Below are 26,147 nucleotides of genomic sequence, written 5' to 3'. Positions count from 1 at the left end.
TCCCTAAGGCCTTCCTACACAAGAAAGGAAAAACTCAGCACTAAAATTTGCACCCTTACGCTATTGAAGCTTTCAGTGACTACGAAGAAATATACGTGCAACACCAACTCAAGATTTCTAGCTTATGTGCAGCTTGAGGTCGTATGAAAGAAGGTTAGCTGCTCATGAAATGTTTTTACCAGATTAGAAAACTGCCATCTTTTAATTGAATAAATTATGCAGCAAGAACTTGCCTTGCTTTGCCGGCATGACATCTAAACAAGGAAAAGAAATCTGCCGTGTCATTTGTAGCAAAAGAACAAAATTAAATTGGCTAAGGAAAAACTTGAGAAAAAAAAGGAGAAAAAAGCTGACAGATACACATGCTAGAAACCAGTACACTTGTAGATGAATGTATCTACTGTAACAGCAAACAAAAGCCAATTGTACTTCTTATTCTCATCACTAATGAGGCTAAACCATGTACAATATTTGTCCCAGCTTCCTTGTTTAAGCTAGAATCATAAAGGTGAGGTGGATGGATAGTAATTAACATGTTACCGTATACACTCGTGTAAGGATCACAGTATTTTCTTCCATGGTTTTTACAGGGTACAGCGCCCTTACATGGGACCGTGTTCTTCTACAAAACTTTTCTGATCACAGCAGAGACCCGATTAAGCATCCCCATTTTGTGCAATGACATGTACGTTTTTTACAACAGATTACTGCAGCCCTGGCAAGTGCTTCAAATGCATAATGTACAGCTGATTGGACGCGCAGCTAATGACTGGCACAAATTAGCCTCTCAGAGTAGAAAAAGTTGCTAGATCAGTTTACTAGCAAACATCACATGACTCTAAATTAAAACCTTCCAAAGACCAGGTACTCGACTAAGGATGCCCTGGCCAACGATTTGGAGCGGCACTTCACGTGTGCGAACCGCAGCCATCAGTGTAAGGTGGCTTTCTCCTGGCCTGCATTTCAACATACACCATTGAAGGCCTAGCAGAAATTTGTGCAATGGCAAACTGGTAACAAGGTTAGACCTTTTATGATAAACAGTGACTAGATTCATAGCATTTTCACTGCAAAGTTGACGCAAAGCGCACTAAACATAACAGCATTGGGCGAATGGTGCATAATTCTGCTGGTGTCCAAGCCTATCAGATGGTGTGTTGAAGCCATGAAACATGACTTTAATGTAGAAGCACCCTATCCCAGCTTTTTCCCAGCACAATGTTTTGTCTCTACTGTTTCAAATGCCGAGCACAAAATGAATTAGCAACACAAAGGCACACACTGAATTTGCACACAAAACTATGCACACGGGAAACAATTCTTTTGGCTGAACCCTCTTGTTTCTTTTCTCAAATTACTGACTGCCAAAACGGGGGTGTGGCCCGTGTGGTATTACTATTGTTACCAGAGATCAAAACCGATCAGCAAGGGCGCACATGAAGTCTTGCAAGGTACTACTGAAACTTTCCTTTTCTTTTTCAAAAATGCCTTTCAAATCAGAAAAAGCTGCTGCACCCCAAAGTTGTAAAATGAAGCAGCTGAACTACCACATGACAACTGAACTGATAGCAGTTAAATGACAAAATCTTGACCACCCCCCCTCTCCCCATTTCCTTGATTACGTCGACTAAATAATCGGCAGCTGCACATTTTTTGTGACCAGTTGACACTACGTAATGGTGCAATGTGAGAACAAGCAGAGTGACTCACTTGTATTTGCTTGGGATGAAGCCACACTTCAGCTTCTGCCCATCCTGATCGAGGATCCATGCCCGCCACTGGCCAGGCACCCCTTTATACATGGTGTTGTCCACATACAGGATGTCATCTTTGTGAAAGGCCAGCGAACCATCTATCGATGTCCGATCAAACAGGGCTCGCACATAGAAAGAGTCACCCGGTTGCTCCTGGATCTCGGCAAACCCTGCAATGCAACATGCTTTGCTCACACTACAGGAAGAGAAAAACTGTATATACACCTTGTCGGCAACTAATATTTCTTTCATTCCACCGCTCACTCTTGCTATTAGAACTTCTCATGAAAAACTTTGGAGCATGCGTTATTATTAACATAAACGTAAAACCTAGATGCTATATGAGCATACTATACTAGTTCCAGGGCACTGTTTCCCAGTGATCGCACACACAGCCTGTGCAAATATCCTCATGTGGTTATCACAATAGTGGGAACAATGTGCAAGCTCTGTTTCAGCATTTAACAAAGAGCACGTAATTTTGCCATACAAACCCATAATTTCTGCTCATTGTAGCATCACGAACAAGGGCAAATAATAAATACAGAGGTGGAGAACTAAACCCTAAAAAAAAAAACAAAAAAAAAAATGCCTGCTCATACATGAAGCGCAGAAGTAGCCATGACCAACATATAATTCACCTTAATACAGTGGGCGTGATTATGGTAGAATACTCATTCAGAAGGCTGCCCTTTTACAATATTTAGCAACTTTGTATGCACAGTCATGTGACATTAACCAAACACGTATCCGTGCACAGTAAACAATACTTCTAATGTATACAGTCACCAACCGATTTTTAGGAAGAACATCAGGAAAACCAGGCAGTCCAAAAAAATGAATTCACAATAAAAACATTACCTTATTTACTTAGCGACGTTAAAACTGGTCAATATGTATCTGTGTCAATTAGCGCCTGCTCACAGCCGGACTCCTCTCTGGCACGGTGGCGACAGTGAGGAAAACCGCGTTAACAGTCAGAGCGGTAGAGCGGTACGATGTTCAAACGACTCTATGTCATTGCCTTATTTTTTCCAACATGAAAAAAAAAAAAAAAAAGCGGCAGTAGTCACGGGAGCAGTGAAAGTTCTACGCTGTGCACGTTGGTTGCAAAAAAAAATTAAAATTAAAAAAAAAAAAGTGATGATGTTTTTCTCTCAGTGGTCATTTTAGTTGCGACAGCCAGTGTATTGCAAAATGAAGTAAAACCAGCTTCTGTTGTCCGCCAGGAGCAGACACTGTTTGGGGCACTAAACAGGCGCGTAATATTTCTTTCTCTGTTCTCGCACATTGCCATCTGCATGTGGACTCATGCCACTGTGACTGTGCTTGCAGCCGCCGCGGTGACCCACGCCGCTGGCTCTGTCACTTGCAGCTGCATGCAAGCCATGATGTAAGGTTATGTTACAGAAGCATGCTTGTGCTTAATAGCCCATCCCCCTTGGGGCGGAGCTCCGTCGCCACTGCTCGACGGAACCGTAGAGCAGCGGTCCACGGTGCAGGCCTCCCGAATTCGGAGAGTAACAGATCCATTGACTCACCACAACTAGTGCATCGGTGCCTGCTATCAAGAGTATAGGGGTATGCAGGATGCATGCAATGTGGGTTTGATGTTGCAGAAAAGCAAAATGGCAGCATGTGGGAATTTTTCGCAGGTTTTGACTTGCGATCAGGAGAAAAAGTCCAGAAAATCGAAAGTTTCAAACGTCTGAAATTTTTGTTGGTTTTATACACTGACAGTACCATTGACACTATGAAGCACGTGACAGTGCCAACGGTCCAAATAATCACGCAAGTCCAGAAAATCAGGCAGCCAAAAAATTGGTTAGTGAATGTACAATATACTCTCCCTGCATTTATACATCAGGCAGAAAAAAGCCTATTAAGAATTTCAAAGGCATGATGCTACTTACGCTCAGGATTGTATTGTGCAATGATGTGAACATTTTCAGTGTTGCTGGCAAGCTCATAGGCTGCTTCCTCTGCAGTGGCATTTCTTAAATCCGTTCCGTTGTACTGCAAAAACAATGCAAAGCTCCAGAAAAGACATTCTTCAGTGGCCAAACATGCAGATCATTTCTTAAATTAGTCTAGGAAATGATTCTCGATTTGCCCTACTACACATTTACTACTGAATCTGTTAAAAGAGATTGCAAAGACGAATGTATTGGCCTGATATGGTACCAAACCGCGGTTCCCATCCATGGATCACGCATTACATCATTCAGCAGCTACACGACAAAGTTACTGATTGCCAGTGTGACCCCCAACAGCATTCAGTTTGCAAATTACAATATCAATTTTTTTTTTCAACACTGCAAAAAGCTAGTACAGCAATAAATTTGGTCTCATAGCACCACTTCTAAACATAAAAACAAGTGCAAATTGATTTAATTACTTTCTAATTACTAACGAGAGGAATGCAATGCACCACCAACCCTGACACTTCAGTTAACGAGAAGTCCTGTTTCCTCGATCAGAAATGCTAAACCATTTAGCCTGATTTACCATTCAATCATAACTTTTTACAATAGCGTCCCAATGACCCCTATGTTAAAGACATCGACAAGTTTCATTAAAAACTCCACCGAAATGCAACTTCCATCACTAACTTTTGAAACATCACTTTTCACACTTCACTACCAAAACCTACAGCATGAAAGCAATATGTTTCCCTTCCACATGTGATGTGCTTCAATATTGCCATAAAAGTATAATGACTCGCTGAAAAGTTGAATCATACAGTGAAAGCTCGTTAATTCGAACCTCGATAATTCGAATTTTCGGATAATTCGAACTACACTACTTCGTCCGGCCAAGCTCCATAGAGATCTGTGTATAAAAAAGCCCGTTAATTCGAACGCGAGTCGGTTCCGCTACGGATAATTCAAACTACGCGCCGCCGCGTCTGGGCGGCTTGGCGCACCGCACCCATCATGCGGCAAAAAAAAAAAAAAAAAAGAGTGAAGAAACACCTCCGCGATCGGAAGGCCTAATTAGAGGCTGCGCACGTCCAAAACGGGGACAGAAGATGGAACCAGGTAAAACCAAGGAAGAGTGGGTAAAAGTTAAATGGCGCCATGACCGGCGCGGCGGCCGGCGGCGTTGGAGGGATAGGGGACGGCGGATGCGGCAAGGTCAGTGCACGGCCGCGCGGCGGCGGCTGCCTGCTCTCTGTTCTGCGCAACCTCCGTAGCTCGCAACTAAGTACTCGTTAATTCCAACACTGGTAATTTGGAAACAGGGATAAGTACTGTCGGCGTGGTCCCAGCAAACGCCCATAAAAGGCTATGACCTTGGACGGGCACTATGAGTTAAACTTTTTTTTTTTTTGCGATAGCCATTCATTCTTTCACCCATCAGTCGTCAACGAACGCATGCAAGTCAGCCACGATCATGACGCCGGCTTCTAGCACCGTTCGTTCCTATGATTGCAGTGGCAGTAGTAGAAGGGGCCGCCCCAGTCGCTCATAGCATGATAAAGAAAACATATTGAAAAGGAGGCTTGCACAACCGGACAAGCGCTGGAACTTTGCCAAGTTCGCTTTCCGCACCCCTGCCGGAGCTAAAGTCAAAAGATAAACACGCGGTTATCGCTGCGCGGCATCTTGGCGCGAAACGGATGGACGCACTAACGACTACCGCCTTTTTTTTTTTTTTTTTTTTTTTTTTCAGATTTGTAGGCACAAATAGGGGCTGGTTGGCTTCATTATGCGAGCGAGTTCGTTACGCGACTAAATACGGTACATTTACTGTAATACAAATGGTTCTGGTCAGTTTTTTTGAGGACATTCGATAATTCGAACATCGGATAATTCGAACTTTTTTCCCGGTCCCGAGAAGTTCGAATTAATGAGCTTTTACTGTACTTAAAGAGTCCGCCATAGCAGGTGATTCAACAAGCAGCAGCAAATCAATCTCATTCCGATTTCTTACTTCAAACCTTTGCGCACACAAAAACTAAAGATTAGGCAGTATGGTCTGCCCCCCTCCCCAAGAGAAAAACAAAACAATGGTCAAATAGCAAAACAAATGACCAATTTAATATTCTTCTGATGCAGAACCATTTGCAATATAAACAAATAATGTAAGACGCCTACCTAAAGCAAATATAGATAACAGGAAATCCTAATTACAAAAAAAAGAAGTCAAATTCTGATACATGTGTCTGAACACATAAAATTTATGCATACAAAAGCCATTTGTATCACTCCAGTAACACTTAGTTTTACAAGCCTAGATCTAGTCTGTACTCACCAGTGCTCGTGACCAATGCTTTATGGACAACTAGCAAAGCAGCACCAAGCTATTGAATACAACACATACATACTTTCCGTCTCACTGATTGCAAAGAAAGCAGACAGTGTGCAATGTTATGGTTTTAATATTACTGTTTACTACTAGACGTTCTGCTTGCAGCTACTTTGTTCATCACATGGGAAGTGTTGTCCATAAAAGGAAAAGCTGACCAGGATTTCTATCTGTCATATCACACTATGGCTAGACCAGTCCTAGAGTATGCCTTTGTGGTGTGGCACCCACACTAAGCCAAAAATATTGTGCAACCAGAGCACATTCAATGGCATGCTGTAGCTTCATATCCTATCACAAGCATTCATTTGGTACTAATATAAATGAGGCAATAAAAGTTGGAGCCACTACAGTTGCATAGAAAGATGGCAAACTCAAATTTTTGGACTTGATATACACTACGATAAAACTGGCTTTCCATGTGAATTATACTTGTTTTCTGCAACACAACGGTCAAGACTAAACCATACAAAAGTGATCCGGCCATAGTGTGCCAGGATGAAAGAATTACAAAATTTTTTTTTCCTTGCGCAATTGAACAATGGAATTGACTGCCTGTCCTGGTTGCGGAATGTGCTGATATTAACTTTTGAATGCTCTTTGTGAACTTACTTTATGTAACACTCGCCTGCTTGGGCAGCACTGCAGCCTGCCGTATGTGGCCGATCAATCTTACATTCCTGGCTTGTGCAGCTTACGTTTCCGCCATGCTATCAATGTCACTGCACCAACCATCTTCCCAGCACCAGTACATCAATGAATTGTTGAAACAAACGAAACGCAGAAACCACGCTACAGCAATCAACAATGATCATGCGGCGTAGAGCAAGGAACAAAAATGAATGCACGTGTGGAAAATTGCTCCACCTTGCGCTTCGGCATACTGCTTGGATGATTGCCATGCACACCCCCCTCCCCTCCACGATAAGCTTCACAGAGATTGATATTGATGCGTCTTTGCTGTGTTTTAGAACTTCTCTCAGACATGGGATATAATTGCATGGGTACTTGCTTGGTCTCTTACGAAATTCTAAATCTCAAGAGAGGGGAATGGGCGCTTATTCGAGCATGGGCGGGCCCTCGGTATTTTACCGAATATATAGAGAGAGAAAGGGTGCGTGCATGTGTGTGGTAATGACACAGTTGTTTCCTATAATACAACACTGAGCCAATCAAGACAAGTTTCGTGGCTAAAGTTTCTTTAATGCATTCAGCGAGCGAAGAGTACACCAAAGATTCAATCTGCACTTGTGAAAACAGAAGATGCCTATCAAAGACGAAAGAAAACAAAAAGCTAATACCGGTATGAAAATTTTATATACTGGTTTTCAACACAACATTATTGACAAAAATAAAAAATAAATATCATGTAACCTGTAGCTCACCACAGAACTCCTCACCAGCAACATATTTAGTAAGAGGTTCTGTTACAGCAAGCAAGCATTTGAAGACCGCACGGATTACATATTACTGCTATTATCAATAGCCACTAAATAAAAACTTGAACATTCTCAGACACAAAAGACAAAAGTAAGAAATAATTTAAACCAAACGATTAAGCTGCCTAATTCCAACCAAGCTAGCGTTCCCTACAATGAACAGGTGCCCAAGATCCAACTAAAGCTGGCCACAATGTCAGTACTGACAGTGTTGAAATATGCATGCTTAGTAGTGCCCTTATTCTGATCTACATGAACATTCCAGTATTATCAGAAAGACTAGAGTAAACACACTGCTTTAGTGCATGCTAAGAATATCAGATGAAACCGAAGGTCTACAGCCACTTTTGCTGAAACCAGCTGATGTTAACCTAATTACAGTTAAATGGACTCATAATATTCACTCTTCCACGCAAATGAAAGCCATAATACTGTTTTACTGAAATGTGCTGCAATGTAACAAGACTGAATAATATAATGATTCTATTGCAATGCCATTCCTTTTACTCCTGTCATAGGATGAGGTGGTACCACAGCCATGTCATTGCCGGGATAAGCCAGTCATTGTAGTGAATACAACTGTGAAATATAACTGAATGAAAAGAGCTGTTAAAAGCCTTGGCTGTTGTCTTATTCCTGCACATTCTCCAGGCATTTCCCTTCCCCAGCCATTTCGCACAAAATCTAATATGTGGCGAGTCAATGTCCTGAGTAACTGGGGAACAGAGAAATGTGCAGGTATAATATATTTTCATTCCTGAGGCCAAAACTGTTCACAAAAGGTCTTTAGGCAGCGGCACAAAGATGACTCACCTCTAGAATCTGATCTCCTGGCAGCAGGCCTGCTGGTCCACTGGCTGGGGAATCTTCTTGAACAGAGTGGACAAAGATGCCAACTGCGTTGCCACCAAGGAGCGTAATGCCGAGACTCGGGCTGGCCTTCCTCAAAAGGACAATTCGGGGCTCTGCTCTGGAACCCTTTGCGCTGTACAGGGAACAAAAGAGGAAGAATCCCAGGGCAGGTTGAGGGCACAGAAGACAGACAAGTACACAGCAATATAAATTAAACAAGTGCATATACTTGTTTCTACAACAAACAAGTGCCTACACATTTGCTCCCTGCACAACCATCTTCCGCACACTCCCCTAAAGAAATGATACAACGGAGCAACTACTCACAGCTCTGGGAAGAAATCACACAAAAGCATTCGTTAAATGTTTTGAACATGACAATGCTACGTACTTCACGAGCCTTAGCAAGAACAACCCTGATCACCATTACCTTGCAACATGCAATTTAGTTCTCATTAACATAGACAAAGCAGCTGCAGACAAATACTCATTCAGTGACTGCTGTGAAATTCCGAGCAAGCCCTCTCACCCATGCAAGAGCCTCCTGTAATTTCACTCTAAAAGCACTCCCCTCTCTTATCAAGCCCCACAAGTAAGTGGCGCTGACCAGCTTCATCCAGTCCATGAAGTGAATAAAATCTGAACTCTAAAAACATCACACACAAAAAAAAAGCGGCACCCTCATGGTGACTTTTCTGAATGCGCACATGCCTAAGACCTTTAGAGTGACAGAGAGTGTTGGTTGACTACTGTGAGCAAGACATCCGATGCACAAGCGCCAAAGAGCAGATGGCTGTTGTCTAGGCAGAAGCTAGTGCCAAAATAAAATATAAGACGATTGCTAACATATTTAAATGGCGTGTCGCCGTGAGAAAACGAGAGAAAAGCCTGATCAGCCTGATCAGATATAAATAAAAGTTTAAATCCATGCGCACTACGCTCCATTTCCTTTTTTTTTTTTTTTTTCTGGAGGGAAAATTTTATCATCGCCTGTTTGAATTTCGGTGCCATTCTGGGTACACACCTACTTTACAGGCAATTTAGACTTCTGTAACAAGGACCCTTGCTTGGAATTTTATGGTACACCTTTACCTCACTTTGAAAATATTTACAGAGGGTCAACAACCAGGCCAAGACATACCAATTCTGTAATGTTGCCATTCCTTAAAGGTACTCCTAACAAGTAGAAATTAATTTGCTATAATTCAATCTGTCCAAAAAGGAAAATAAAAATTCAGTGTCATTAAAACATTTGTCCAAGATTTCTGGTATAGCATCCTTTATTCTTTTACATCCATTTGAAAACTCCTGCTTTCAATAAGAGCAGTTGACGCAAATGGCATAGTAGAGATGAAAACAGGAACTGCACATGGCATGTCAAATGCAAAATGGCTTCTTATGGAAACATGCTGCAATTACACGCCAATCATACATTCTAGGTAGCACACTATAATGAAGGCATCTGCAGATAGCAGGTGAAAAGATTATTAATTTGCATCTAGTAACAATGAATAAGAATGAAATATAAGCCGTGCCTGCTTTTATATGGCCTACTTGTCAATTTAGAATGTTTAGGTGATGCAATGAAGATGTCCCTCAGAATGTTTGTGGACATTTATCTGGCAAGTGCTACATTTTGTCTCAATATGTAAACCCACCGAACTAAAACAGAGCTTACCAACAATGGGAATTAATGTCAATACTCCTATCTTGGAAAAATACTGCACCATCTGGTACTATGCACATGTAAATGCTTATAAACTGTTTGGAATACTTAGATCTTTCATGCTGTAAAACAGTATAAAAAAGCACATATGCAAACTGATTACAGTGGTGACCTAATTTGCACAAATGCTTATCAAGTGTTCTTTTTGTTTTCTTTTCTGCCGTTGTTTCCGTCTTGTTACACTCCACAGTCAACCAAATCCTGACCTTGCTTGCCACACAAACTTGGATTTAATACTATCAATACAGTCTGGTCGGGATATATCAAACACATAAACTATCTTCTTGAATATCCTCTTTAAAATTATACACGAAAGGCGTGCTGTACATCAAACTGCACTTTCCCCCTGAAAGTGGCACTCCTCTGAGCATGCTCTTTAACCACTTTCCATGCATGAATGCAGATGAGTCAGCTGCGCAGCCTTGGACACTAGCTGGCAACGCTGGCACTGTGAAACAGGACAGCAAGGTGAATGAAGGGTGTGCTCAAGGGTGGCTTTTGGCCTCTTCTATTCATTTTTCTGAGCCACAGTACTGCAATGCGATAAAGCCAACCTAACTAACATCACTTCAAGAAGCACATCATCAGCAAGGTGCAACATGTTCCTGGAAGGGGGGCATCTAGGTTGCAGATGATCTCATATGGTGTCATTTTTTGTATATCAAACTACAGTTAAATCATTTTGCAATCCCTTTAAGTTCGACATATCTGGTTTAACTGTATCCACAAATTCCTAACATGACATAAGTATAATAACCTGTCCTACATTCAACAGTATGTTCATTTTTTTCAGCAGCTGAGGCTGGCTTTAACTGTATTGTCTAGATTATGAGTAGGCATTCCCAGCCCCAGAACAAATATGCATATGCCAATGTCATCCGCATTTAATGATAGAAAAAGTTAATAAACTGCATGAAGCAATTATCACCACACAAGCATCAACAGCGTGAAAGTAAAAGCCAAACAGACAGGTGCAAACAGAGAGCAGAGGGAGATTGCAGCAACTGTCACACCACATCACTTGGCACAAGTCACATCAACCGTTTCCATGGCGCATCCAAACAAACAAAAAAAAGCAATCTAAAAAGAACAGGCAACCCATGTCAGCTTCAGATGGCAACAGGTGGAGGTAAGGTCAAATAAAAAGAAGATCAAGAAAATAATAAACAGGATAATAAAAATACACTGAAGGATTCCTAAAAGAAGACTTCCGGAAAAAATGCAAGCAGCAAGCCCAATGAATTGTGAAACTAAACAAGCACTAGGACAAAGCATTCCAGTCCAGCAGGACATAAATGCTTACCAATCAAAAAGTCCGTCCTAAATTCAGTAATAAGTAACACCGTCAAGTTATTAATGTCTTCACCATAGTAAAAACTCGAGAAACTGCAAATACACAACATTAACATCCAGTTACTACCACCGTGTCCTTGCAGGCCACCATGATCAAGGCTAAAAATGATGTCCAAAAAATGCCCGCTGGCCACAGCCATGCTTTAAAAAACTATGCCAGAATAATGGTTCAGCCAGCTTGCCACACTTTATACACTGCACGATGGTCAAAAGCCCATGCAAAAAGGGGCTCCCGCCCAGAGAGAGGCGTCAAAAACAGTATTACGTGGACATGTGACAGCTTTTTCTGAAACAGCTGAAGAAAAAGGTGAACCAAAGGCATCAAAGAAAAGTGAATCCCAAGAACAAAGCAATGAGAGCAAGCACTCGCTCACCTTGGTGAAAATCAAAGTGAAGTTCCTCACAAAAGTGGACAGGTTTGGGTTAATAACAAGAGAGAAAAGAGATGTCCAATATATGAGAAAGATGCGCGCCATTCTGCATAATCAGCGACTAGAAGAAATCTTTCAGCCAAATATACTGCCTGCAAGGGCCGCAAAAAAGGTGGAATGTAAGGAAATAAAAAAGGTGCGCCTATATTCCGAAACTCTGCCACAGTTTAGAGTCACTTTACATGACATCCAAGACAAAAAAGAAAAAAAAAAAAAAAGATATCAGTCCACGACAAAATTTACCGACCAGTGCCTTGATCCCAGCCAGCGCTAGCCATACAGTCAAACCAACCCTTCACAAACTACAGGAAGATTTTCTTTTATATATTCAAAATCAAATTTGCATAAAATGATCATGTTTAATTATTTATTCATGTCTCCATTATTTATCGCCTTCAGCACAAATGTAGCCAAGCTGCAGAACACAATAATACAGAGCTAAGGTACAGAAAACTAAAGCATTTGTAAACTGTCTTTTGGCAAAGACTGGATTGTCTTGCTCATTTTCTAACATGTATCTTTGTTTGAAATCTTTATCCAACTCGTATAAAACTCCTCTTGAGGCCTTTGAATGCGCATTTTACACTGCAAAACAGTGCCCGTCCATGCTAGCTGCAAACTGCGTGTTCTAGCTTCTAGCGTCTTAGTGCGCTAGCACTAGAGCTTCCAGTAGGTTATTTAGTGATTGTGTGATGTCTGAAGCCTGCTCGACCTGAGATACTAAAATACTCGAAAATTAAATACTTTATAGATGCAAATGTGTTTTGAACCCAGGGTGGCACAAACAGATCAGCTTCACTGGCCACTGCATTAGACTACTATGCATTGCAATAGCTACAGTTGATTATCTCCGTGCTGTGGTGGCTTGCATGCTGTAGTCTTCGTCAACATGCTGTCGTCTTCATGTGCAATGGACCCTGAGCACACCACTATTGTACTGCCCTTTTGAGGTGCGGTGAACAGTCCCCAAATCTTGCAGTGTACTATCATTAATGTCACCAATCATCCATTTCGCATATTTTTATCTGAAGCCTGTTATCTTGAAAACAGCCTAGAGTTGAAACTGAAGTGAAACCTGATGCGACAGTGCACCTAATTCACATATGGCCTAACAGCACAAAATCATCCACAATTTGTCTGTGGACTTTAATCTTTATTTTTTTATTACATGTGTTTAGAATTCATGCTTCATTAAGTAATGCTCACCGAGCCATTAATTAATTAATTAATGAAATCACGTGCAATGGTGGATTTGCATCTGGACAACATACTTCAATACAGAAAGACAGATGATAATAAATGTATATGCAAATAAAAATTAGGTTTGGTTGGTTTAGTCTATGGGGTTTAACGTCCCAAAGCGACTCAGGCTATGAGAGACGCCATAGTGGAGGGCTCCGGAAATTTCGACCGCCTTGGTTTCTTTTAACGTGCATTGACATCGCACAGCACACAGATGCCTAGCTTTTCGCCTCCACTGAAAAGTGGCCGCCGCGGCTGGGATTCGATCCGGCATCCTTGGGCACAGCTGCACCAGGAGCCAAATAAAGAATAACAAAAATAAATAAGTTTAGAGGCTGTCGAATGGATTGATGAGCGACAGCATTTGGACCTCCATTCAGCCAAGAACCTGGCAGTGGGGCTTATTTCCGAACTGTAAATGGTACAGTGCCCCAGCGTCCTGGGTCATTAGAAAGTTTTTAAACAGCAATTTCAGCTTTAAAGTGCCTTGGAATACAACCTAAAAAGTAAGGCACACCCTGAGGGAAAGTGTAGATTATTTGCCAGGCAATAATTCTTGCTTGAAATTAAAAAATTCTAGGGAGCACTTTGAACCACTAAACTGCGATAAGGCGAAAGCCGCTATTGCGTGGTTATCCGAAGCCCTCCACTAAGGTACCTCTTTCTCTCATTTCACTCCCACCTTCCTCCTTTTCCTTACGGCTTGGTTAATGTGTCTACAAAGAATTGTGACAGATACTGCGCCTTTTCTATCCTGTAAACCAATTTGAAACGCCGCTGCTGCCTGCTGTACTGTGTCTGCTTCTATATGCCGTGTGGTGCGGCGTTCGAGGAAGTGCCAAATGAAAGGCGCCACACAGACACCTATCACTAACTTAAACCATCATTATCGATCCCTATCTACCACTAACTAGCGGTGGCGGTCTCCATGGCAACCGCGCAGGCATGACGCGTGACAAGAACTAAGATACGTTTCTCACATGCCTGGCATGGCCAAGTCAGGATGATTGACAGCTATAGTGAAACAGGACAAACGCCAGACACAACATGAGGCATTAAAGGCTTTCACCGTAAAAAAAAAAAATATATATATATATATAATATATAAAAACAAAATTTTTTAGAGGTTTAATTTACAATCTTTACTTAAACGTCTCTCAAAATGCACCCTAAAAGACAACACACCTTAATAAGGGATCAATGCCCAATGTCTTGCGTGGTGTAGATAATACAAAAAAAAAAAAAATATAAGCAAAAGTGCGATTGGTGTTGCTGTCATAGGCGTTAAAAAGAAGGGCATACCGAATACTCCATGGAAGCAATGGTTTTTGGATTTTTGGACCTGTTGTATGTGTTCTTATCAGCTCTTACGAATATATTTTCTGCTAGGTAGCGCAGCTAATTTCATTTCCTCCACAATTTACTGTTTAGAAATATGCAGTGGCATCGGTAATGGCATGTTGAAAAAATATGGATTGGTCAAAAGATTTGATATCCCAAGTGGGCCAGTAGAACTGAAAAATAAATGAACTGTACTAAAAGGAAAATTTATGGAGGGTGAGGTGAGAACCGTACTACCCTAGGCTAAGCAGAAAAGTTTGTATGGCTTGGTTAGAGTGGAAATTTATATCTATTTGAGTGGTCTTTTGCATATTGCGGTAGCTTACAGCTGTATACTAATAAGTATGTGTGTGTCACAACTATGCAACAAATTACTAAACTACAGATGATTTGAACCAGCCTTGAATTATCATTCATGTGCTTGGAGGTATCGCCTCAAAAACATGTAGCAAAATAAAAAATGGTGGGACCTTTGAACCAACAGTTTAAATTGCCACTGGTATGCTTGCAAGCGTGGTGCAAGTGAATGTCGGTGAGGGGCGAGGGTGCTCAAACGAGGATCTGCGAGAGCAGCCACTGAAGAGAGTTATTAACACTGTCTTGTTATATCCTAAAGTGTCACTAATTTTACTCTTCGCTCTCTAACCTAAATTTGATTCCATTGCCTTTCACTCCCCAATCTACTTCAATTTTTGTTCTAATACAATCCTGAATCTAATTCTTATGCTATTCCGATTTCCCATCACTACTTTTACTCATTTTTTGCCGAGCCATTCTTAGTTCAACCTTACCCTCCTCTTCTCACAGAGGGAAATGAGTTTCCTCTCTCCACATGGAAGGTGGCAAGAGGGCTACCACCTGCCAAAGTTGGCAAGAGGCGGCTTCACACAGATGCCCAAGCCACACGGTCTTTCCTTCATGGCCCTTCTAATGCTATTGCATTAAAAAATATTACGGGACATTCAGCCCCTCCCGGACTGCAAATAAACAAATAAAAAAAAATGCCATTCTGAAAGATTTTAATTTTTTTATATATATTTATATATATATACAATATCTTAAACATGGTGTAATATATAACAAACTTTAGCTATTTAAATGCTCCTTCACACGTGAATATAATTTACCTTAATGCATTATATACATAATTCGAAGAAATTATTTTATTGCAAACTTCTGGGCCCAAAAGTTACAAAAAGAGTCAATAGCATGTATTTAAAAAGAAGAAACGAAGGCTGCTAATTAAGTAGCCATGTCACACCTCTTCAAAATAAGCCTGCTGTGACCCATTTATTTTTACTCTTGAAATTGTGGTCGAGCTTACACAAATAAACAAAACCACTTCAAACAACACCTCTTTCAACTTCGATAGTTAAAGCAGTTTGCCTTGATTTTGTCTCATTTGAATTTGGCTCTTGGTCATCCAGGAGAATGGCTTAGGCAATTCGTAAAGTACACATTAGTGTATGCACTGTCAGCAGCAAAATTTTGCGGCATCTCCAGCGCATGGCACAGCGGCGGAAAACTACATTGCTGCGCCACCTGCCGCAATTGCTCCCAATGACGACGCTAACCAAAACTGTGTCTGAAGCATGCTTTGCGCACGCCTGTCCTCTGTTCGCTATCAAGCATGCCCCGTTGCCTTGCTTCCCCGTGACGCGCTTATCAGACTCGCAGAAGCCGCTGAGGCGCTGTGTGATTTTCGCTGCCAGTTTGCGATGGGCAGAGTTCGCCGGTGCCTTTTTCACTGTGTCCAGTGCAGCAATGGAGATATAGCGATTCAAGGGCGGTAGTGAGCGTCGAAAGCGGATCCCGGGGAAGCAAGCGACGGGGTGCCTGATAGCGAAGGAAGCGCAATGTGTGCTTCAGACGCAATTTTCGTTAGTCTCGTCATCGGGAGCAATCGCGGCAGGTGGCGCAGGGTTGCAGTTTTCCATCTCTCTGCCACGCGCTGGAGATCCCGCAAATTTTGTTGCTGACAGTACATATCTACCATGAGGAACATTCTGATCTAAACCAAATTTTTTCTTTACAACTTCAGGACATCACTTTCTTTAGGCACCATTACTGCGCTCCACTCTCCAAAAGTTTGAATTTGATGGAGCAATAAAGCGTAGATAACACTCGCTCACTGGAGATGTGATCAGCACCTAATGAAGACCAGGACACATCTACAAGGGCAGATAACAAAGTCAAAAAGAAAGAAAAATAACAATGCAAGTTGCAATTTGCGAACGGAATAAAACCAATATAAAAAGAAAAAAAAAAGTGAAAGCTGCAGAATAATGCAAGAACAAATAAAGCTTATAGGTAGCACAATGACACAGGAAGAGAAAATAAGCATATGCGAGGCAGAGAAACTATAGAAAAGCCATTTCAGTAAATCATAGCCCTGGTATAATTTGTTGCTTGCTGCATTTGAAGCACACATTTGCCGAAACTGATTGCTGGTCAAATGAATACGAAATAGTAAAAATTCCTGTACATACACACCAGAGAAACGCAAGATGCAACATGCGCGGCCACGAGCTGCAATTACTGCAATCATTCAGAGTATCAATACCTGGCAGAGTGCATGAAGGACATTAGACCTGCCACAGATTTCTACTGCAAGATGCTTCAGTAAGATGCTGTCATCACATTACTATGACGACAGTATAAAGCACAACACAATTATTATGCATTTGTTGTCATCAAAATTCTCACTTCAAGGCCCGGTTCAATGCTAAATTATTGCCCTTGGTTATCCTTTCCCTGAACTTCTTTCAAGACAATATCTTTCGGAACATACTACCAACATTCACGAATATATTAATGAAACTAACTTGGCCACCAAACCTGATCTAACAAAGTTTTTCCTGTGATGAGTAAAAAAATAAGTGGTAATTTCCTTCCTATTCCCACATATAGTAAAAGCTCGTTAATTCGGACTTCTAGGGACCGTAAGATATGTCCGAATTAACCGAATGTCCGAATTATCGAGAGAAAAAAAAACAAAAAAAAAACATGCACGATTTTATCTCAACATACCTTTATTACTTAAAGTAATCACGGATGCTTGTCTGCTTTCCCGCAGAAACCCGCGCGGATACTATTTTCCTCAGTCCTTCCAGGTGCTCAGCAGCGTGCATGCCATCTGCAGTGCCCCAACAAAATTCCTCTAACACAACGAGGGCCTCTGCTGCTTCCTTCACAGTGCAAGGGGGCCGAGGCTGCTCCTCTCGTAGCCCCTCTTCCTCCTCCGAATCTTCGCCGTGCAGTACGTCCCGGACAATTTCTTCCTCAGTTAGAGAGCCGGCTGTAGCAACGCCGTCATCAATGCTGATGTAATCGGCGAGTGTCACCGCATCCGACAGCACACCTCCGAAATCCGGGCAGTCATTTGCATTGTCGTCTGGCGACACTTCTGCCACTGTGTCATTGCAGGGCTCAGGCAAAACGAAGCCACTGTGTCGAAAACAGTTAGCGATGACATGCGCAGGCGTGTTCTTCCAAACGTGGGCAAGAATGTTGACCGCGCTCAGAAGATTCACGTTGTACTGCTTACAGACTTCATTGCACAGTAGCATGCGTTCCAGCACGCGCCTGCAGTATTTAGTCTTCACATACTGAATTATGCCTTAAAGAAAAGTGCTGTTTCATCAGCATTAAAAATGTCATTTGGATCATATGCTGCGATATGTTCCAGCAGCTGAGCATTATTCCAGTTGTTGGCAACATCTTCGTTGACGGCACCTCTTTTGCCGCACACAGTCTTGAAAACGAGACCATGTCTGTCTCTAAAGCGCGTACACCACCCTTCTGACGCTTTGAATCCATCGATATGCATCATCAGTGCAAACCTCTCGGCCTGCGCCATGATGAGGGGTCCACTCAATGGGAGGTTTGCATCACGCGAGTTGACCACCCACCGAAGCAAGGCTTCTTCCAACTCCGGATGAGCTGCTGTTCGCAGACGCTTTCTTGACACTTGGAACTTCTCGCTTTCGAACGCCTGAAGAATCTGTTCTTCATTTTTTACATATGTGCTTAAAGTACTCCTTTTAACGTCGTATTTTTTCATTGCTTCTTGTCGGGAGAGCCCGTTCTTAAGGGCCCACAAAATTTAGCCAAGTCCTTGGCCTCGTAGCTCTTCGGCCGTTTCGCCGGTGTTGCCATCAGGGGCGAGTGCGGTGATACCAGCGCACAACAGAGAAGCAATGAGCCGCACTAAAGCGAGCAGTCTTCAATAAAACAGCGTAGCGCACCGACAGCAGCAAAACGACAAAATGGCACCGCCAGTAACGTCGACTCGTGAAAAAACAAGAAAAAGCGCCCATCCAGCCACAAGTCGAGCCAAGTTGATTAATTGATGTTCATGGCGATGCTGCTTTTGGGTATCGCTATTGCGCCGCGTTCGTCTTATTTTCGTTTTCGAGCCTCGGTAGCTGCCCGAAGTTGTCCGAATTATCCGTTGTGCGGTCAAATCCGTCCGTATTAACGAGAATTTCATCCCATAGACTTCTATACATAATTCTGGGGACCAGGCGCGAAGGTTGAATTATCCGATTTTCCAAATTAACGGGAGTCGAATTAACGAGCTTTTACTGTATCTCGTGCAGTACACCTAGCACATCAAAGCTCGTGTTACCCATGCTATCTTTTCAATCTGTTTGAAAGAACTCTACAATGATATGCACTGCCAGAAAAGGAAGATGTGCCTTCCGCTGGACAACTGCCCAGTGTACCACGTCTCAAAGGTGCCGATGGACAGTATAGAATGCTGCTTTCCCCCCCAATGTCACCTCTAACATTCAGCCCTTGGATTAGGGGAACAACGTTCAGCGCGCCTAAGTGCATGGTGATAGACAAACTGCTGCTCAGCTAGGAACTGAAGTTTCAAATGAAGATAGGCAACAAGGCGCTCGGTCATCATCAACTGCATCAGGCTCTGAGCCCCCAGCATGATCAATAAGAGGCCGTATCCAGTTCCTCTGAACAGCTTCACTGGCTAGTCAAGGTGGCTGCAGACGTGAGCTTTCAAAGACTTTCTTTGCACCAATGCCAATGCAGATGAGGGCGCAAAGGGGACCTTAGATGGTGAAGGTATACTTCAGCTTTTTATCGGTGCATCAGAGCAGTCGGAACAAGTGGTCGATGCGGAAGATGCCGAAGCTCCCCTGCCCGCTCCAAATCTCGCGAGACGGTTTTCTGGGGCCCATGAGGGAACCAAGAATACATTGGTAGCACTTGTGAGCTATAAGAAGCATGCATGCCACTGCTAGTTAAGTGCATACACGCAAAGATCACGAGTTTCTTCACTGTAAAATAAATTAGAAGCTATCTCCAGAACACAAAGTTGTGTTGTTTTTTTGTTTTCAAACACAAGAAATTTGAGCCACCCTCTCGAACTTTTCATATGCACAGGTGTGGATTGGTGGCAAATACGATGCCAAAGCAGCTTTTGAGTGTTGCTACATTACAATTTTAGAGTTCGAATGAACGAAAAATCCCTTTCTTAACTTCATGAACTTCCCAATTCAATAAAAAAATTCCACAGGTTCAATCATATGTAATCTGTTAATCACTGTTAAAATCACTGCTGTCAAAAAACAAGAAAAAGATTTTTTAAGTAAAGCGCTTTAGCCTGTGGAAATGGGATATGTATTTGTTGCATTCTCTTTTTAAAAATGCATTCAATTCCCTTTTACAAGCAACAGAAACAAGAAAGAACAAACTTTAAAGGTCCACAATACCCTTTGATAGGGTACTTACCTGACACAGGACTGCTTCTGTCGGGTCAGGGTGGATGTAGCTGAACTGGGGACATCATCGTTCGAAATGCGAATCAGGTCAGATCGTTTGGAATGGCGCATCTTGGGTGAAGCTGCAGGAGTGTCCACAGGGGAATTCTCTTCACTCGTGCTGATGTTGTCAGAGGCTACTTCCCGATATTCTGGACAGTCATGGGTCAAGATGTCACTTTGTTAACAAACAAGGCAGACTAAATTTCAGCATTTATCCAGAAAGAAACACTACATAACATCAACATAACTTTCATTATAAAACTGATGGCATCTACAAAGTGCTTCAGACTGTGCATACATCAAATAGGAAGTGAAGAGAGAAGTGCACAGACTCACAGCTATGCCTCGCATGTAGGAGGTGAGAGGTTCAGTCCCCCAGTGCCATCTCGTACCCACCGATTTTCTTATGGACTTAAGGATGACAGCGTAAGAGCACTGTGAAATCTGAAACCTTGTTTGGAAACTGTTGCTTCTATATACAGAAAAATCTAGTTACAAGAGACATGGTTACAAGAGACACTCGGTTATAAGAGACACTTGAAAATGGTTTGGTTCGTTTTCCTATGTTTGCCATGTTAACAACATTGCATACAAAAGACACGGTTACAAAAGACGCACTGTTACTAAGGACAACTTTTGCAGTAACTTCTTCACCGTTTATAAAAGACACAATCAACCTAGGTACACTCATGCAATACAGCTCATACCAACTCGTATGTACAGCAGTTTAGATTCTCTAACTGAATTCTATTCCATATCAGTGTCCTGTTTTGTTGCAATATGTCAGGAACCAAGAAGGAGTGCCTCCTCTTGACAGGGAAGTCAAAATGTCCCTGTTGTTTGTCACACAGGAATGTGATGACAGTGGCTGAAACAAAAAAAAATTTTGACTTCACAGTCAAGAAGAGGCACTCCTTCTTGGTTCCTGACATACTGCAACAAAACAGGACACTGATATGGAACAGAATTTAGTTAACGAATCTAAACTGCTGCACATACGAGTTGGTAAGAATTTTTGGTTACAAGAGATCTTGGTTACAAGAGACATCTTTTTGGGGTCCCTTGAGAGTCTCTTGTAAAGAGGTTTTACTGTATGCCTACGGGCGCTAAGCCTATTTTTTACTTGCAGTCTACTGCGGCGTCTGCAAACACACTCTTTGTTTGTAAACACAGTATTGGTCTATACTGAAGCTCCGAATCATTACGTCCGACGATGCATGCCCTATCCACCAGCAGCTATACCGTGTTTCACTGAGGGATTGTCTGGTGACTCAATTGTCTCCTCCCCTTTGTGCCAATGAAACCAGTTGTGAGTCTGCACTGTCTCGTCTGCTTCCGCCTTGCGCTCATGCCATTACGCAGTGCAGTTTTTCAACAATGCACCTTAGCACTGTTCAGCTTCCCGCTTTACTACAACAAGTTCTCACTTCAAGAAAGTTATTTTAAAATTGGCAATAGAAACTTCAATGTGAAGAAAAGCCAGCATCCAGAATAGTATCATACAGACTGCCTGGAACCCGTCACAGTTGGCAAGAGGCAAAGTGGAGAAGGGAAAATGCTCTTCTATTGTATGGGACAGGAGGGAAAGATAAGGTGTGGCTGCCACGAGAAACAGCTCGGCAAAGATTGAAAACGACTAAAATTAACTCGGCAGAAAGGAAAATGACTAAGAATGACTCAACAAAGAACAAGTTGCTGCTCTTGCTGCACCTTCTTGCTGCTGAGAATTCCTGCAGGAGTTGTGTTACTCAGCAAAGTTAAGCGAAGAACCGTTAATGAGCGAATAAATACATGAAAGAACATATGAGAAAATATGAGAAGACAAAAAGTTCAAGGCAAGCAATTCAAAGCAAGGAGAAGACCTGATGCTAATGCACTGACATCACATAACGATTATTAAAAGCCCCAGTGATTTCACTCTCCTTGGTAATAATACCATGTTTTTTTATAGACTTTAGCCCACTCATGGCCCCTTTTTCTTCATACCATAATATTGCTCAGTCATTACTGCTGGTCAGCAAATCGCCATCTTGTCAGTTAACTGGTTAAACTACAGTCAAATCTTTATGTAACGAACGTCCATGTAGCGAATTCCTCAATATTACAAAGTTTTTCAATTCCCCAATGCCGCCCCCATTGACGTGCATGCATTTGAAAACTCCATGTAATGAACAGGTCGTGGTGCTTGACTCGCAACGCTGACTATCTCTTAGCTAGTGCTGAATTACTGGAAATTTGGTAGACCCCCACAAGTTTCATGACAATAAAACATGAATTGATGTGAGAGGAACTTCTACGACAGCAACGAGCGACTGCAGTTGATATAATGCGCTGTGTTTCAGTGCCGACGGCGCATATACATGGCCAACGCAGCAGTCTTGCTGCTTTCACTTTTCAAATGTGGCACTACAATACTTCATGCTTCAGCAAAAAATAACAGAACAAAGAAAAAAGACACAGAGCGAGAAGTGTGCGTCCATTGCTACCATGCAGTTTCTCGCCAACTCGTGGGGAACAATGGCAAGTGCCAGCAGTCAACGCGAAACGGGTGAAAGAGAACATGAGCCAAGAAGCAGGCACCTCCTTGCTCGGCAGTGGCGCGAAGCGTTCGCTCTTTCCCCCCTCCCTTGAAGAATTTCCTCTAGATGGCGTTGAGATGCATTGTGCAAGCCGCGGCAGAGATGGAGGCTGCTGCCATAGAGCACCGCGTCCTCAGTGCAATTATGAAACATTTCACAGATTCTATAACTTCGAATAACTCTGATTTATTGTAACTACTTTGAATCTGGTTTGCCTTACAATCAATTCTTAAATATGGTTTTCGTTATGCACTGTCCTTTTCAGTCTTCACGTGAAAACTGCACACAACGAAAACCTGGATGTAACAAAAAATTGCGGACATTTCAAAATTTCATTATAACCAGGTTTAACTGTACTGCCTCCGACCTCAGCTGAACTCAGTTGGTGTTGCGATGTAGCACTGCTAACTGCCGTTCATTTCAACTGATGTTCAACTAAACTGCCTATGAAAAGGCCGTGTAACTGTAGATGGCTCTGGAGCCACCCAGACTCTGTAGTATGGTCTCTTCAGAGCTAAGCTTTAAGTCCAACAAGGACTCTCCCAAAAAATTTGTCAAAAACTTTTTTTATTTTCTGAAAAAAGAACACCACAAGTTCTCTGGAAGAAGCAAGCAAAAGTGTTCACTATAAAATGAAACATGGAGCAGTGCAAGCTCCTGCACAAGAACAAATATTATGCTTAAGGCTAGGAAGACGGGCAAAATGCAAAGGAAACAAAGGTACACAGTGTTCAGTTCGATACACTGAATGTCTGCTGAATGAGAGTTTGATAACTGCATATAACACTCCTATGCTTTTGCATGGGATTTCCAAGGAGATACTCAGGCAGTTTGATGTAAGCAATAATTCAATATACCAAGTTCAATATATTTGAATTCGACTGCATCACTCAACTTCCTCAATAGCATTTTCACTACAAGGGCCAATAAAATGCTGGCACTTACTGTCAGGGTTGAACTGCACTAGCATCGTAATACTATCTCTGCACTGCCGGAGAACATTAGCAGCCAGCTGATACGTCGCGTTGCGCATATTTATTCCGCACACCTGAAAACGAAAAAGAGCCATTTCAATAACAAAAACAAAGAAAGTTACAGCTCTAGATAAACCATAGGTGAACGGATTCTGCTTGCTTACCTCCAGTAGTTGATCTCCAACCTGCAGGCTGGCTTGAGCTGCTATGCTGTTTTCCGACACAGAAGACACAAATATGGTGCCGCCAGCACCACATTTGATCTGAATTCCAAGGGGCTCCAGGCTCTTCTCAATCACAATTCTCCGCATGTCACCAGGCTTAGGCCGTCTGTACAGATACGCATCACATGAGGGCACTACTCAACTGCTGCATGCATTCATGCAATAGCTGCACATACACTGTGTGTGCCCATACATAATGTTATCAAATTATGGCTCACGCAATTTTTACCAAAAACATGACACAGTGGGCTGAATTTAAGCAAGGCACAAAGGCAGCCCTCTCCAGCTAAGTCCTGTAAAAAAGCAGTGCACATTTCTTTTCCAGCCCTGAACTCCAATTTGAACAAATTAAGAACAGTTTTGGTTTAAAAAAAAGGCTGATTGCACATTATCGCCAGAATTTTGCACTTAACAGATACATTCGATTCTCCACTCCTGGACTACTTGCTGAAAGATCTTGGCTTCCATTCTGACAGTAAGTAGCATTATGGTCACATGACCTAGCAAGCTCCCACTACTGTCTGTTCTAGAAGATGATGGTTGGCATCGTCTGCTTTAGGAGACAATGCCAACCGTTAATCCCCACGACAGTTTTTTCACAGTGACACCATGCGCACGTTTCTCTCCTGGCATGTGTGTAATACTAAAGATAGCTTACAGAGGCGTGAACCAATCGATGCTTTTCATGAATAGAGTGTGACATCCCTGAATGCAAAGCATCTGACAGAACTCAGTTTGACAGGGTTTGCTTGCCGCTGCTGCTCGAAGTTCTTTCAAGAGCCCAGCTCACTTCACTCAAAAGCAGACAAAAGTGTCTGCAAAAGAATTTACAACAAGTGTTAGCTGCTCCAGCACAGAGCTGTTCGCTTGCAACGTTTGAGGCCAGAGCGCTGAAACGATCGTGCAACAGGCCGAGAACTTCTGAACAGCAAGAGCAAACGATCCGTGCTAGAAGCTCTATACGTCTGGTGTAGCGAAATTCAAGACAAGAAGGCCAAGATGGCCAAGATGTAGGATTAGAACACCTTACAGCTGCTTAGAGACCAGCTACTAAGCTTGTGTCATGGTTTAACGCACAATATCAGCTGCAGGAACACAGAAGTATTCAGAATGCGCACAGGATCTAGCTTAATATGGCCGTTGGCGCGGTGCTACTTTCCCGGGAGCTGTACTGGTGGGTGGAGCTTCTGGGCTGCCTGAGAAAAATCGAACACCGGACTCCTGTCAGCAAGTAGTCTGGCACTGTTCGAGACAAAAATGAAAAATAAAACGTGTCCATTGTATGTGTGATCAATACACATCCGGCAAATCAGTGAAAGCTCGTTAATTCGAATCTCGAGAACTAATTTTTTTGACAATTCCCACTACAATACTTGGTCTGGCCAATCTCCATAGAGATCTGTGTACATAGAAGCCCGTTAATTCAAACATGAGTCGGTTCCGCTACGGATAACTCGAACTATGCACTGCCGCGTCTCAGCGGCTTGGTGCACAGCACGCGCCCAAAAACACCTACGTGAAAGAGTGGCATAGCTAGAGGATGCGCACATCCAAAACAGGTACAGAAGATGAAACGAGGTAAAACCATGGGAGAGTGGGTAGAGCCTAAATGGCGCCATTACCGGCGCCATTTAGGCGCCATTTAGGGTAGGGGTTAGCGGCCACGGCGGTGGCTGCCTGCTCTCTCTTTTGTGGAACCTCCACAACTTGCAACTAAATACTGGTTAATTCATGCCCTGTTAATTCGTAGGTACGGATAAGTACTGTTCACGTAGTCCCAGCCAACGCCTATAAAAGACTATGGCTTCAGACAGCCGCTACAAGTTGCGTGAGACAAACTTTTTTTTTTTTTCTTGCGAGAGTCGTCCATCCTTTCACCCATCAGTCGTCATCGAAAGCAAGCGGTCAGCCACGATCATGACGCCAGTTTTTAGCATCGTTTGCTTCAAAAGGTGCTAACTGCTGTCGCGCGTTCCAATGATTGAGCGGCAGTACACTCCACCTGTCCCAATCGCGCAGAGCGTGACAAAGCTAACATAATGAAAACGAGGCTTGCACAATAAGCGCTGGCACTTTACCAAGTTCGCTTCCCCCCCTTGCTAGAGCTAATGTCACAAGGTAAACACACCATGATG

General features: G+C 42.6%; 1 protein-coding gene across 1 annotated transcript in view; it reads right to left on the bottom strand.

Moving 5' to 3' along the window:
- The window catches only part of Dlg5 (MAGUK family member discs large 5), a 126,052-nt gene that overhangs the window by 19,192 nt on the left and 80,713 nt on the right, over nt 1-26,147 (bottom strand). Inside the window, exons 16-21 of the mRNA XM_084589677.1 lie at nt 23,953-24,118; nt 23,760-23,862; nt 20,204-20,384; nt 8,318-8,489; nt 3,668-3,770; nt 1,711-1,924 (exon numbers count right to left, since the gene is read on the bottom strand). Of these exons, the coding sequence (XP_084445803.1) occupies nt 1,711-1,924; nt 3,668-3,770; nt 8,318-8,489; nt 20,204-20,384; nt 23,760-23,862; nt 23,953-24,118 (939 nt within the window). The remainder of the gene's footprint in view (nt 1-1,710; nt 1,925-3,667; nt 3,771-8,317; nt 8,490-20,203; nt 20,385-23,759; nt 23,863-23,952; nt 24,119-26,147) is intronic.

Source organism: Amblyomma maculatum, chromosome 1 (assembly GCF_055883805.1).
Source record: "Amblyomma maculatum isolate TAMU_Amacu chromosome 1, ASM5588380v1, whole genome shotgun sequence".
Taxonomy (NCBI): Eukaryota; Metazoa; Arthropoda; class Arachnida; order Ixodida; family Ixodidae; genus Amblyomma; species Amblyomma maculatum.
Note: the sequence above shows the minus strand (reverse complement) of the source record. Positions and strands in the feature narration are given on the sequence as shown.